The sequence below is a fragment of the Nycticebus coucang genome, chromosome 1 (assembly GCF_027406575.1).
Source record: "Nycticebus coucang isolate mNycCou1 chromosome 1, mNycCou1.pri, whole genome shotgun sequence".
In the NCBI taxonomy this organism is placed as follows: Eukaryota; Metazoa; Chordata; class Mammalia; order Primates; family Lorisidae; genus Nycticebus; species Nycticebus coucang.
The window spans coordinates 45127902-45144450 of record NC_069780.1 but is presented as its reverse complement, the minus strand read 5'-3'; the positions used below and the strand labels follow the sequence as shown (position 1 = coordinate 45144450).

The 16549-nt window shown below is 39.0% G+C and overlaps 1 protein-coding gene across 1 annotated transcript in view; it reads right to left on the bottom strand.

The window, feature by feature from the left end:
• The window catches only part of SYNPO2 (synaptopodin 2), a 186566-nt gene extending 180120 nt beyond the window's left edge, over positions 1–6446 (bottom strand). Inside the window, exon 1 of the mRNA XM_053572509.1 lies at positions 6195–6446. Within this exon, the coding sequence (XP_053428484.1) occupies positions 6195–6299 (105 nt within the window). The 5' untranslated portion in view covers positions 6300–6446. The remainder of the gene's footprint in view (positions 1–6194) is intronic.
• Between the last annotated feature and the right edge of the window lie 10103 nt (positions 6447–16549).

The window sequence follows — 16549 nt, the reverse complement described above, 5'->3', positions numbered from 1 at the left end:
TCCTATATCCAGATAAGGATCACAGTTTCCAGGTAAACAAGAATTTGGGGCCAACACTATTCACCACAAGATTCCCTACTATCTTGGATCCTCAAAGTTTAAAACCTTCCCATATACAAAATACATTCACTCCATCTCAACATCCTCAAAAGTCTAATCTATTCCAGCATTAGCTCTAAATCCAAAATTGCACCTACATTATCAACTCAAAAAATCCAATGTTATCATCTAAATTTTGTCCCATGCTGGATTCTGTGTTTGATCTAGAGAGGTTATTTCTTAAATATTACTGTCAGAGCCTAGAACTCTTAATTTAGAAAGATTCTAAACTTTCGCTGGAGATTAAATTAAGGTGATAGTTGTTTTTAAAGCAAGTCGTGTTATCATATTCTCTCTCTTTCTCTTTCTCCCTCACCTTTTTTCCGCTTTCTCCCACCATCTTCCTGCAGTTTTATTCAACCCCCCCCCACACACACACACACCTCTTATCCCCATGCCCACTTTTAAAGGCACTAGGCAGGCCAGCATATCCATTGACAAAAAGGAAAAAAATATATATATACCAGGGAATAAATTGCCAGCATCCCTTTCTCAGGCACCTCTAATCTTTACCACAATCATTTTAGGGTTTTCCCACACTTCCCCTTCTTCCCCCAGTCCACCCATCCTGGCTTCTCAAAGTGTAAACCCTCCCTTCACTAATTATGACCTGTTGGCCATGCTAAGAACTCAGACAATTCTTGGTCTCTCCCAGTCTTCCTCTTTGGGTGGGAATGGGGCAGTGGGGTAATGCTGAAAGGACATATACCACCTCTTAGTTGTCTTGTGGGGACACAGCTGCCCTCACCTTTCTTTTTTTTATAAATATTGACTTGATCGCTTCTCAGGATTTTGGCTAAAATCAAATGTAAATCTCTTTGACTTTTAATGACAATTACAGAACATCAGAGCAAGAAAGAACTTTGGATTTCATGAACCAGCAAAAGAAAATATATACATCTACATATGCATTATATATACATATACACAGGGTGGCCATAAAGTTCGTGTGCAATTTAAAATGGCACACAAATTTTATGGCCATCCAGTATATATAAAACTTATATTCATACATATTCTTTTTTAAGTTTTATTTTATTTTTGATTGGCAAATGATAGTTGTACATATTTATGGAACATGATGTGATGCTTTGTACAGGTACACACGTGGAATGATCCAATCAGGCTACTTAGCACATCATCATCTCATACATACATCATAATTTCTTTGTGGTGAGAACATTTTTTAAGTCCTCTCCTTTATCTATTTTGAAATGTATATTGTTATTAACTATACTCATGGTGCTGTGCAAAAGAACACCAGAACTTATCTGGCCTCAACTTTCTATAGCAGTTGATTGTGAATTTTGATCACATATCAAAATTACCTTCTGAGTGTTTATAAGTGTTGGTGCCGAGAGCAAACTCCAGACCAATTAAATCAGGGTTGGACACAGACCATGGTATTTTACCTTTTTAATAATCTTTCCTTTTGGGATCACCTTAATCTACCTTTATCCTCTCAAGCACCGTTTTTTCCACCAATGAGGAAGAATAAAAATCAAATCTTACCTTTTTTTTAATGGCTTAATCTTTGGCAAACTACTTAGCCTCTATGTGTCTCAATTTTCCTCAGCTCTAACATGAGAATATTTTTCAAACCTACTTCTTAGGTTTTGTGAAACATTTAAAGAGATAATATCTGCAAAGCTATTGGAACATTTCCTGGCACAAGGCAAGGGCTTAATTCATGTGAGCTACATATGTGCGATGTTCAGATAATGGCCAAGTTCATACATCATCAATATTTTATTTCATTGTCATCTTTCCACCGTGATCCATCTTAAAACACACATTCTAAAATAGGAACTTTTTATAACACTTGTTTAATAGATTTACCCAGCGCACACTGACGTCTATAAATAGACCTGTCATTAAAATTTCTAGGCTCAACAATCAAAAAAAAAAATTAAGTGATTGAGCATGTTTTCTAATAAAGATATCATTAGATATCACTAGATCCATAAGAAGTACTTATTCTCAAATATGCACTTTCAAATATAAATTAAAATATCTTCTCCTCTTCAGAAATACTTATGTTTCTGGAACTATTCTATTTGAAAGAGTTTAGAAACTCTTAGATAGCACTAAAGGATAACAATTACACACCTATTATTTGAAATGTGTTGCCTAAAGAATATATTTTTATTCAAAATTTTAAAGAGTGAATGTACTAGCTTGGTGTGATGGTGAGCACCTGTAGTCCTAGCTACTTAGAAGGCTGAGGCAAGAAGATTGCATGAGCCCAGGAGTGTAAGGTTGCTGTGAGCTATGACACCACATCATTCTACCCAGGGTGACAAAGTAAGACTCTGTCTCCAAAAAAATAAATACATAAATAAATAAAAAGTGTATATACAGTAATAGATAAGAATTGTTAAATCCATTCCCTGTCTCATGAATGACAATAATGTCATCTCAATTTTAATAAATATTTATTTGAAATTCTGAATTAAAATTCAATAGAAGAATAACCACTATAGTGATATATAGGTGGGAAGCAAAATTTACAACTATATTAAAATGTGTAAAGGGTAAACAATCTGTGCGCTTCTCTGTTCATTATTTTTAAAATGTGAGTAACTTTTGAATTGCTTATAAGATTTGTTTGTAAAACAAGAATTTCTCCCCATTTCTTTATATGATTTCCCAAAGTGATTTGCCAAGAGTATGTCCAAAGACATAGCCATAGAAGTGCATGTCCTAAAAGAGAGTTCTGTGAAGTAAAAACGCTAACATTCTTTTTATAAGGCCATCAGAACACACACAGTGGGGTTTTCTGTCTGGATAAATTTCTGGGCATGATCTCTTGAAAATATACTTTGCAGGGTATTATCCTATGACTAAGTATTAGATATATTTGCTTCCCATCACATATATTTAGAATATAAATTAAAATATATATAAACATTTAAAAAGCAGGTTTATGTTACTGATTATTCAGGCCTTTTAAAAATTCAGTTTATTTTTTAAAACAAAACAGAATTTTCTGGAATTGAGCTTCAATGTCCATGAAAAGTTTTGGTTATTAATATACCTATTAGTTATCTCTAAACTTTGGGGTTTGTGTACAGTTTAATCAGCTAACCAAGTGCTAAAATATTTGAACATATCTCAAAAGTGACTAATCAAGTCACTGGAAGGGTATTTATTGTGAATTATAACGTTATTCAATTTCTGATCTTCTTCAATAAGATGAGAATAGTCCTTATGCTATTTTAAACTGGTAGGTTTTGTATTCAGGAGTGAATTATGGAAAATCTAAATATTTAAATATTAATATTTCACAAGCCAAAATTTGTTATTGTCTATAGAATAACAAATTCTGCTTTATGGAATTCCCATAGTGAGGGGCATGGTCCAATACTGGATGAATTATTTTTCTGAAACATTTCTTTTCCTCAATTCGTAAGTTAATCTTTTGCATGTTCTTCAAAACTGTGAACATTTTATTTGCCAGAAACCATCCTCTGCCTTACCCTTCGGCCTCTTGCATCCTCCTACTTGGAAATGACTCACCCTATTAAGCTGTCAGCAGTCCTTACAAGAGGAGAAAGTCTATGCCCAAGCAACATTCACTTCCCCTTGAACTCAATGTGAGACCATTACTAGAATGGAATTGACTTAATGTTTTCAATGAAATACAGCCATCCTAGTGCATTTATGGTTTGAAAACAATAGAAAATGACAAGCACTTTGCTCTGACAGTGTTCTAGAACAAACAATGCTAGTCTAAGAAATTGAATATAATAACTTCAACTGAAAAAAAAAGAGAGAGAGACCAATAAAAATGGACATTACTGTAGTAGCTTAGAGCTTATATTTCCTTTAGAAGGCTCTTTAGTTTTAACATATAGACAAAAAGGTAGATTATAAAGCTATGGTGCCTCTCTGACTCTCTCACGCACACACACAAGATGCGTTCATAATCATATTTCTAAATGTATAACTCTATAGCATCATAAACTAGAAAATTAAAGCCAACATCTAGATGCTTTAATAATAATTATCTTTTGAAAACCACAGATAATATTGCGTGGGTATCTTAGGAAATATGAATGGGGGGATGTAGGACTTGATTATTTGACCCTCAGACAGCCTAAGAGCTTCACTGAATCCTGGCCATAAAGATGCCACCGGCAGAGAAATGCCTCCACGGCACCTTTCCATAGCAATTTGCTTCAGTTCTTCAACAAATTGCCACGAGATGATTCCACTTTGAAATCAGCACATCCAGAACTCCTGAGACACCCACACTACCCACTCTGTTCTTCAGGCTTGGCTGCAAAGAGCCTCCAGAAAATTACAACTTTTGGCCACTTCCGTCACTACATTTCAATTAGTAGACAAAAGATTGATTCTAAGGGTATATGTGAAACTTGGTAAACGGTCTGTGAAGCTAGTGAATGATGCCCCATGATTATATCAATGTATGCAGCTATGATTTAATAAAAAAAAAAGATTGATTCTAAAATTGTATACTGTTAGGATCATAGAACACTTGAGCAAGATAGAACTTCACAGATTCTACAGTCCAATTTCTTCCTTATTTCTCTCATTTTTTACCTCACTCAAAAATCTCTCTCTCACACACACACACACCATAAACACACACCCTCCATAAACACACATACACAGTGGATGAGACAGGAAGGCTCAGGGATTTGCCTAAGGCCAGACTGCAAGTTAGATCAGAGGACTGGAATTAGAACCCAAATCTCAGTAACTGGAGCCAGCCAACTGCTATTCTGGACTCAAAGCGAATCTGCTCCAGTGTCATGAATTATATATACACTGAATCAGGCACTCTGATTTTAATCTGTCATTAATCGCTATTGACTCCTAAAGACACCTAATGAAACCATTTTTCTGATCCTTCGATCATTCTGCCACTTCCAAGCTGAAGACTTGAGGCAAGTTATTTAACCTCTCTGGGCTGTTTCCTTATCTAAATGCAATGGGTTGAACTGGAGAGCTCTGAGGAACTTTCCAGTTATAAAATTCTGCTTTTCTTCTCTTGTTTTGTGATTACTTCTTGATGTTTGCAGTTTTCACTAGGTGGCAGGATTCCACCATCGCATTATGAAAGCACTTTCTGGTGGATGCCTGGGAACAGAAAATTTCAAAGAAACCCTTTTCTTCAACACCAAACATATATATATTTTTGAAAGTAAAAGCCAAAAAGAACAAATACAAAAGCTGTAGTCCATATAGTCCATAAAGATCTGGATCCATTTTTAATATAAGTACAAAATAGAAAATTAATCTGACAGTTTCTTTCATACAAAACTACAGTTTGCAAGTTAGTATTAAAATCAGGTAAAATTTGCCTATGTCTTTTAAAATTTATTTTAATTGAATGCTAGCTACACAATAGCAAATCTCCTTGAGCAAACTGGTACTGTAAGCAATCTAATAGCAACAAAAACACAAAATATTTTAACTAGTAATTAGGTGCATTGCCACGCTTCCTGTTAGTTACAGTGTATTTTGGATATCTTTGAAATTATTCTGAGTTCTCTACTGAATGAGTACACATGAAGGAATACAGTACTTGGATTTTTGCAATTATTTGTCAAATCCTTAAAAGAGTATTCTTTTAAATAGATCATCATACTTTAAAGATTATTGCCCCAAATTGGCCTTTTTATGAATGCTGCATAAATGTCACTAACACTTTATAAGTATCTCGAAAATAGCCTAGCCAAGTGGTTACGCTGAGTTGAGCATTACTCCTCTGCCAGAGCTAAGTAAAGCGACATAAAACAATAACTGAACATTCTAATATTGTCTGCAAGAAACCCTCCCCCAGGGTCCTGCTGGTCGTCAGAAGAACGTGATTAGGCGTTTTCTTCAGAATATGGCACTCTTTTTCCTCCATAAATTGCAAGTTAATTACATAATACGTGGTACACATTACTCTCCAAAGTTTCTTAGAAAACGAGGCACATCCTAGAAAAATTCAACACCAGCACAAACATCGAACCCCTGTCTAGACTTCTGCATTAGAACTTGAAAAAACTAGCAACAGGTTGCTTTCCTCGCCTGCTTCCCCGCACAGAGCGGCGCCGACACCGCCTTTGTCAGGGTCCTACCTTCGCCACTTGCAAGGGTTGCTTCTGCTCCTTGCCACCTTGCAGCCTGAACCCCCAGGGCGCCCCGCCAGTCATGGAAATGCAGATAAAATCCCCGGTGCCCATTTTTTTCCTTTCAGTTGGGCAGCATGAAGAGCCTGAAGAGACAGACGACAGACGAACTTGGGTGGCGTTGAGGATGTGCAGTGGGCTCCGGGCGCCTGGCGAGGACGCGGACCCGGAGCGCAGAGCCGCCGTGGCCAATTTTCTCCGCTAATGGGATAATTCACAAGGAGACAGAGGCGCTCGCTGCCATCCAGGACCCGGCCCACTCCTGCGTCACGCTCCTGGCTCAGCCCACCCTCGGGGACAGGAAAGCAGCCTCGCTGGGAGACAGTCCCCACTGGGGACGAGAAGGGGGCGGGGACGGCGGGGAGAGCGAAACGTCTCTGCTTCTAATAGATTAAATTCCAGAACTCTTTAAAAAAAGAAAGTCTGATTGGAAAACTTACGTTTAATGATTCTATAAATAGTACAGGACACGTGAAGGTTTTACTCTTTATGCCAGGAGTGAAGTCCCAAAGTAGGAGCTCTGAGAATTCGACTCCGAGGGGACTAAATTCGCTCAAATAAATGTTTTCAGAATGGTTGAAGGAAATAGACAAAAGGGAATTAAAGTGGGTTAAATTATTATTTTTCCATTTGCAGCCTGCAGAATTAATCCCTAAGGAGAGGAAATCAAAGAAAGCATAAACGTTTGGTTTTTAAACCCTCCACTCTGAAAAGCACTTTTCTAAACTATGATCTATGGAGTAGGGAGAAAAGAAAGAGGAAGAGAGGAAGCGGTGAGAGAGAGAATGGATGAGAATCTTCTGGAAACTAACTGATTCTGACATCTGTTGCGTGGTTTGGGGTGTTTGAAATTTAAATAAGTATTCCATTCTCTCCCTTCCTGCTGATTTAAAATCTGAATCTAATAGTCAGCAGCACACAGTGTCACCCACAGTTTCTTATTTTTATAGACTCTCATCATATATTGTGAATCTGGGTGGCCCACTATGAAAGCGGGTTTTACATGTCCCAAAATATTTTAGTGTTTTAAAACCCTGAATACAGCCCACCAAAAATGTACAAATGGAACATTTTTATTTTCCATAACATTCATCAACATAAAAACACACTAAATAAAGAAGAGCCTGGGAGAGTTAGTTTCTTACTTACAGTATCAGACAAAAGTGACTTCAGACACGCTGCCTGTATCAGTTGGGGGAAGCTCCAAAAAGTAATTCCTCAGTGTCATCTATGGGTCTTGAAAACTGCAACTTTAAGCAAAATGAGGAATAATGAACCCAATTTTACCATAGGCAAATTCATTATAAACAAGAGTCAAGTTCCTGTAGCCTTTATTTCTAGTCACGAAACCATCACCAAACTTCAAAATAAAGACTAAGACATTTCTAATCTTAAACATTGAAATACACAAGAGCTGTGCATATATTTAAGAAAGATTAAAAAAACAAGTAAGATTTCATTCACCTAATTTTTGGTGAATTAGGGAGTGGTCCATGTTGGGTGATGGGTTCAACCAAGGAATAAATAGTTGCAAAGAGATCATTGTAAGGGACACCTCACAGAGTGTGGCTGTATTGTACATTTGTATGATTATCGTAGACTTTACATATTTTTATTTTAGATCATTTGTATCCATTCACATGTTTCATTTCCCACCCATTTATTCCAGTTCAGGGTTGCAGGCAGTCAGAGCCTCCCCCAGCACTCAGGGCAACAAAGCAGGAAACCAGACTGACAGGACAGAACACCAGCCTATCTCAGGGTGTGCTCATGTGCTCACTCGCGTTTTCTCTCTCTCTCTCTCTCTCTGTTCATGGGACCATTTAGACCCACCATCTCACCTAAGTGCACCTCTTTGGTGGACAACTGGAGGACCCAGAGAAAACCCGTGCAGACATGGAGAGTGGGTTCAAACTCCACAGACAGTGGTTCCACCAGGAGCTGATTTTTTTTCTCATCAAGATTCTAACAAAACAACGATGAACAAACCACATTGTTCAAGGACCTGCCATACAGTAAACATTTACACAGCCCATCTTTCCCCAAAGCTGAAGGCATTGAGTAGCTTTGTCTGTATCTCTTCACTGGACTGAGGAGAATAATGAAATCAGACACTGTCGCATTTTTGGAGGAGACGCTTTGAAGGTCACAAGAGCCACAAACTCATCCCAAGTTTGATCCTCTTCAGAAATGTGAATTGACTTTCCCAAAGTCTTTCTTTAAAAACAAAAAGTTACAAGTGACATTATAAATTAACTCCATGAACAAATGGAAAAGAAAAGAACATCTGCATTTGTTCTCTCTGCTTTCTCATGTCACTTCTCCTCTTCAACCCAGTCTAGCTTCTGTCCCCACAAGAGAAAAGCTCCAGGGAGGGACACTTAGGACCTCCCTGTCTCTGTGGAGCCCTTGATGTTAATGATGAGGCCCTCCTTAAATTGTTTCTCCCTTAGATTTCAAGGATCCAACAAGCTCTAGGCTTTCCTTTTGCCCCTCTAGATACTCTTCTTTTCTCTTGGGTGGCAGATACTCTGCCTCTTCTCACCCATTAAATGTCAATGTTCATTAGGGTTGTGACTGGGCCCTCTATTTTTTTCTTTACTTTACACCCTTTCCCGTGGGTTGTCTCATTCACACTGCAGCATTCAGTCATCCCCTCAATCCCAGGTATCTTTCTAAAGCTCCAGCCCAATATATCCAACTGCCTTTTAAACTTCCAAATTTAAACTACCAATTAAACTTCCTTCTTTTTATTTATTTATTTATTTTTTTTAGAGACAGCGTCTCACTCTGTCCCAGAGTGCAATAGTGCAATCACAGCTCCATGTAATTGCAAACTCCTGGGCTGAAGTTATCCTCCTGCCTCTGTCTCTTGAGTAGTTGGGACTACAGGCACTTGTCACCATGCCCAGTTTATTTTTTTTTAAGTACTTTTTGTAGAGAGGGGGCTTTACCATGTTGCCCAGGCTGGTCTTGAATGCCTGGCCTCAAGGGATCCTCTCACCTCAGTCTCCCAAAGTGCTGGGATTACAGGCATGAGCCACTGCGGCTGAAACTTATATCCATGTGTGAATTTATCACAGAAACCCAAAACCTGATATATTAATTAATTTCTCCTCACATTCCATTTCTTCTCCTATGTTCTCCATCTCAGGATAATTGGCTAAACCATCACCTCTCTCTTATGTCTAATTGCCTTCAACTTTGACTTAAATGTAAATATGATACCGGAGGCTGGTTGGTACTGGGGCAGCCCTGTTGTGACTATGAGGCAAAGTCGAGGATTACTGCAGAGACTCCGGCCCTGAATAAGTCAATGCCAACAACTGTTTACCTCTAGTCCTCTTACTGTGCAAGAAAAATAACACATATTTGTTAAAATGCTTTATCATTTATCCTTAGGACATTTATCATTAAGACAAGTTTATCATTACTTACAGCTGTACATACCTAACTGCTACATTCAAGGAATAGCTTTTCCCATCCAACCAGTTCCTCTAAATAGAACTAGAGAATTGAAATCACGATAATTGAAGATTTACTCTGTGTCAGGAACCTGACATATAGTTTCATATTTATCCTCAAAGCAAACATGCCAGGAAGTTATCAGCACCTCTCTTTTACTGGTCACTAAGCCTTTGATCCTAAATGGTAGAGTCAAGATTTGAACTTTCGTCTGCCTGAATTCAGAGCACCTATTCTTAACTGTTGCTATCCTGCCTCCAGATTTTGCTGATGAAAGATACATCAAAAGAAAATGAGAGAATCTGGCTCTGTTAGTACTTTATTTATCTGTGCAATAAATCCTTCATGTTTTCCGGTCATGGAAGGTGCACCATCTGTACACACACTCACTAAATGTACCAACTTCCGTCCCATTTCATGATCTTTATCTTGAAATTTGTTGAAGGTATCTATTCCCTGTTTTCTGTTCACCAGAGTGCCCAAAGCCAGTAATTCTTCATAGCAAAGAAAATCTTCTATTATGACCTGAATGAAGTGTAAAATCTGCACTGAGTCAACAGTATCAGTTGATGTATCCAACACAATTGTATAATGTATATTTTCCTGTTGAAGTATTGCATGAAGTTGTTCTGTTAAGTTGAAGGTTAATTCACACTGTCAATCAGTTGTGATTCTCCTTACAAAAGACAGTTGTTTGTGCTTTGAAACATTATCTAGTCTAAGCATACTACAACTTGGACAAAGCGTTTTTTCACAATTTCTGTATCAGAGTGGCTTCCTTTTTTCCTGAAGATATAAGCTACTTTATAAGTTGCTGCAGTGACATTATTTCCAGGTCTTATTGCTGCTTGAAAGGATTGTCTTTACATCTTTCGATTTCTGCAATAGAACCTTTTGCCTCTCCAATTTGAAATATTTGTGGTCCTCATGAGGGTTATAATGCTGATGAGCATTGCATTTCTTTAATGTTCATAGTGCAGTATCACATCTCATCTTGAGCAGAATCAAGATAATATTACAATTCCCAATCCTCATTTAGAAATCTGTTTTATTCCTTCACTATTCTCTTGGTCTTCTTTGACATGAGAAGCAGACACAATTAAAAACTACTGTCAGGGCGGCGCCTGTGGCTCAGCCGGTAGGGCGCCGGTCCCATATGCCGGAGGTGGCGGGTTCAAACCCAGCCCCGGCCAAAAAAAAAACTACTGTCAAACTGTGGAACTATTTACAAATTCCACTTCAAACAGAAACACAGTGAACCATTGCCAAAAACTCCACCCTATAAACCCTCACCAAGCAGCTTCACATGGTAGTGGTGGCAGCCAGGTGGGGAAAGTTAAAACTAAATCATGATCACAGCCACCATCAATGTAGCCTTTATGGCTTACTAAAGTTCTAAATGTGCTTGTCAATCTGGGAGGATTATTTCATTGAAACCTATTTTATTCTTTGGTATTTAAAATGCATTCATTTATACATAAATGATTAAAAATTATTAATAAAAATAAAAGGATTTATTCTATAAAATTTGGATTCAGTCAAAAGGCCTTACCTAAGGACATAGAAGGTCACAGGGTTTCCTCCCTACTCTAGTACTTCCATATGTCTTTCTGGGCGTGCCAGAACATAAGGAGGTCCTAGTGCCTCTTTTCCTGAGCCATTTCTCAAGGTTATCTTTGCAGAAGAGGTAATATCTTGATGTGAAACAAAGAGAAAATTTGCTGAAAATTGTATTATTATGAAAGCAGCTTCACTAAGCTTGGCGTTCCTTTGGTGTGTAGAAACCCATTGTGCATGTACCACCCATTTGGGTCATATTGTGTCACCCCTTGGAGCTTGGGGCAAGTTGAAATGATAAAAACATGCTGATCTTCCTGCTGCTTGCAATGCTCTGAGTAATAAATTCCTTTGTCTCTGACACAAAAGTCTCATGTCTTTTTTCAGTACCTATGAAACAGTTAACAGGCTAATTTATTCATCTTTAAAGACAGTTAAATCAAATCCCAATACTGTGAAACTGGGATATGAGCAGAGAAATGATTAAAGAGCACATCAGCCTGTCCTTTTTTAATTTGGGCTTTAAGAATAAAAGAAAAGTCCTATTGTCTTTTTTTTTCCTTTTTTTTTTTTTGGAGAGACAGAGTCTCACTTTACTGCCCTCAGTAGAGTGCCGCGGCGTCACACAGCTCACAGCAACCTCCAGCTCTTGGGCTTACGCGATTCTCTTGCCTCAGCCTCCTGAGCAGCTGGGACTACAGGCGCCCGCCACAACGCCTGGCTATTTTTTTGTTGCAGTTTGGCCGGGGCTGGGTTTGAATCTGCCACCCTCGGTATATGGGGCCGGCGCCCTACTCACTGAGCCACAGGCGCCACCCGAAAAGTCCTATTTTCTAAAGAAAAAAGTGACTAAAGGAATTTGGACAATTGTCTTCTAGAAGTAACTCTATTTGCCTGCCATTTAAGTGATTTCATAATGTATCAGATACTCTGTTTTATACCACCGTTCATTCATTCACTCACGTAATTTATTATTTGTTGAGCAAATCATATCTATTCTACCCTTTTCCATTTTGACAGCCCTGTAAGGTCTTTGGGCCTAACGTGAACTGGGAGGGCACATTCTGAAACAAAAACCTTCCATTAGGAATGACTCACTCTATAGTAGCTTCACACTGAGTGCCTGTGCTGGGCTTGTGCCTCTTTTAAATTTTTCTAATTCAATTTTTCACTCAAAAAATATCAGTACTTTCCATTTTGAGCTAATGTCCTTATGATAGCTTCCTAATTATTCAAAGGCCTAATCATTATGAATGAAATAATAATGTATTTTTGGAGAAAATAAAAGCATTACAACAAAAGGATTACTGTGACATTTAGAACAGACAAACCTGAAATGATCCACCATGATCTCCATATCTAACCCAAGCCTAGGTCTTCATTTCCTTTTCGGCCATCAAATCTTTCCACTTGTTAAAATGTCTTTTAAAAAAAAAGAAAAAAAAAAAAAACACCTAGGAGTCATCTGGCAATATTATCTGATGTATTTACGTGAGTTCAGTTTGAATGACTCACCAAGTGAATTATGGATTAAAGTCTCCTTAGGATCTATATCTATTGAAAGTTTCATTTTCAAAAAGCCTATTTTATAAATATCTGAAGGGGGTGTGTATATTTTAGGACAACAAAGATGGAGATCAGTAAACATTTTTAAAAAATAGTTTTAAACATTTGATTTTTCCAAAAGATGGAAGGGATATTTGTCTACAATGGCCAAGAATGAAACGACAGCGTTTCATGATGTTTACTGACCATAGTTTTGCTACTTTATATTTTCACTACTAAATATTGCATGTTTTACATTTTAATATCGAATTGTCTGAAACATCAGAAAGAGTAAAGATTAACTTTTAAGGGAAAATGTACTGTCACTGAATTACTGAAAATGAGGTTTAAACAAACAAAACCATTTTTTCCATGAGTTATTATGATTGTCCAGGACTGCCACTAAATTAAACTCTTCACAGTCAGTGTTAAGATTCAGAGCTCTGAAACAAGGTATTTTGTTGTTGTAGCATTTTGCTTTTCTCCCTTTAAAAAGTGACTTAACATTGAGACATAAGATTATGTATACAGAAAGAAATTATAATCATAAAGACAATGAGACCTTTTTAAATGATGGTTGTTAACCTCTGGAGGAAATACGCTGGTTGGAATTAATTGCAGATAACAGGACTTCATCTGGAGAGCAGGTGGTGGTGGTGCTCCAGGCATTCCAGTGGGGGAGAGAACGAGCAGTGTGAAAGAGGACGCCCTCTGGCCCTCCCCAAAGCATCTGCCCTGCTCTCTACATGCCTCTGTCACTTGGAGGCTGAATGAGATTTGGGGAGAAACCATCCCTGCTGCTGCTGGTGGTGAAATAAAGTTCTATCATGGAAGTTCATACAGCTGAGAGATGCTCACCTACATCCTCACTCTTACAGAAAGCCCAGAGTTGTTGCCTTGCTCAACCTCAGTGTATGAAGAAGCATGTTACTGGGCTAGGGATCTAAAACAACATGTATGGATTGGTGGCCTAGCAACAGAAATGTATTCTCTCATTCTGGAGGTTGGTAGTCTAACATCAACCTGTCAGCAGAATGGTTGCTACTGAGGCCTCTTTCTTTGGCTTGCAGATGGCCGCATCCCTCTGTCTTCTCCTGGTCTTCCCTCTCAGCCTATTAATGCCTTCATCTCCTCTTTTTAGGACACCAGTTATGTGGGTTTAGGGCCAGTCCTAACAACCTCATTTTGGCTTAATTACCTCTTTAAAAACTCCATCACAAAACACAGTGACATTCTGAGGCACTGAAGACTTTGAAATATGTGGGGCGCGGTGGCTCACGCCTGTAATCCTAGCACTTGGGAGGCTGAGGCAGGTGGATTGCCTGAGCTCACAGGTTTGAGACCAGCCTGAGCCAGAGGGAGACCTCATCTCTAAAAATAGCTGGGTGTTGTGGCAGGCACCTATAGTCCCAGCTATGTAGGAGGCTGAGGCAAGAGAATCACTTAAGCCCAGGAGTTTGAGGTTGCTGTGAGCTGTGACACCACAGCACTCTACTGAGGGTGACAAAGTGAGACTCTGTCTTGTCTCAAAAAAAAAAAAAGGACTTCAAAATATGGTATACCGTGGAATACTGTTCAGCCCTAAAAAGGATGGAGACTTTACATCTTTTGTATTAACCTGGATGGAATTGAAACACATTCTTCTTAGTAAAGTATCACAAGAATGGCGAAGAGAGTATCCAATGTACTCAATACTAATATGAAGTCAGTAGAGGAACTAATACACACCCACACAAGAGAAAAACTCAATTCAAGTTGGGGGGAGTAGGGCGGCGCCTGTGGCTCAAGGAGTAGGGCACCAGCCCCATATGCTGGAAGTGGCAGGTTCAAACCCAGTCCTGGCCAAAAACTGCGAGTTGAGAGGAGTAGGAAAGGAGGAGAAGAGCAGAGGGAGGGGGATTGGTGTGCTCCCACCGAAAGGGCACAATGTACAGTATATGGCACACCTCCTGGGTGTGGTACACAACCACAACCACCTCCTTGGTGCGGGACTTTACCTAACAAATCCAAACATTGTAACCTCATCATTTGTACCCTCATATTAACCTGAAATTAAAAAAAAACAAAAACTTCAATTTATGAATTGGGGGGGGGACAGAATTCAGCCCATAACAGGGAGGCATAGTTTCTTTCCAGTATACAAAATTATATAATATGTACATTTTATATAGCAAAATGGCCAGTTAGTTTCTTTCCAGTGCAGAAAATCATTGAAAATGTATGTGGCAGGATCATTTTTCAGTTTTTGATTATTACGTCTGTTCTCCATTTTTATCCTTCTATCCATTCCAAGAAAGTAGTTTTAGACCTTTACAATTTCCTCACCTCAGAGACTTTTGCTGAAGCAGAAATAGAAAGTGGTTAACAGTGATTCTCAGCTGCGTAAGGCTTGAACGCTCAGAAATTATCATGCAAGGAGTACCAGATAGCGAGGAAAAAGAAGAGAGGACCCTTGAGAGAAATAAGGGTGGGATTTAGCCTGACAGGGATGATGTAGTGGTCTGAGGCTTTCCTGCTGCTGATAGGGAGAGGCCTCAGAGGGAAAGGCTATGGGATCTTTGGAGGGAGTCTGGACACTGAGAGCTGGGCTCCCAACTCTACCGCAGTCTTCAGCCACATGTAGTTTGGGACCTGACTGCAGACCAAGCCCTTGGACAATTCAGTGACCGACCAGTGAGGATAGATGTGTGATGACCTGCTGCTCTATTGAATACCAAGATATCTGCAAATTCTTGGGTCTTAGTCTGTTTGAATTGCTATGACAGAATACCAGAGACTGGGTGATTCTGGCAGCTGAGAAATCCAAGATCAAAGTCCTGGCAGGCCCAGAGTCTCATGTGGGCCCTCTTCATGCTTTGTAGACAGTTGTCCATTTGTATCTTCACATAACAGAGAAAGAATCATCTCTCTGGTGTCTTTTCTTATAAAAGATGAACCCCTAGTCCCAGCTGCTCGGGAGGCTGAGGCAAGAGAATCGCGTAAGCCCAAGAGTTAGAGGTTGCTGTGAGCCGTGTGACGCCACGGCACTCTACCCGAGGGCAGTACAGTGAGACTCTGTCTCTACAAAAAAAAAAAAAAAAAAGATGAATCCCATTCAATAGGGGCTTTACCCTCATGACCTAATTACCGCAATTACCTTTCAAAGGCCCAGCCTCTTCAAAGAGCATCACAATGGGCATGTAGCCTTCAACATAAGAATTCAGGGGTGGACCCAAATATTCAGTCAACAGCACTGGGGAGCATGGGGCTCTAATCCCATACCAGGACTGGTGCCTCCATCAATCCAGGAAGGGGGGATTATAGTCGGAGTAAACAGATTTAAATGATAAAGTAATATTTTTGAGCTCATAAAAAAGACATTTATGCACTTTTAAGTTTATAGTTTACTCATTCATTCAAAAAGCATGTGAATGAACGAATGCCAGGTGCTCTTCTGGGTTCAGGTGCTATAACTAGGCAAGATTACTGCTCCCTCAAAGACTACATTTTATTGGAGAAGTCAGACAATAAATAAAGTAAACAAAACAGTTTCAGAGAGAAATGAGGCTAACCAAGGAAAGAAAGCAGGCCATATGGCAGAGTGTGACAAGTATACCACACATAAGGTGATCATGAAAGCTCTCTGGCATGGCTCAGGACACAAAAATTAAAGCAGGCAGACAACCTTCAGAATGGGAAAAGGTATTTGGATGTTACGAATCTGACAAAGGGTTGATAACTAGAATCTATAGAGAACT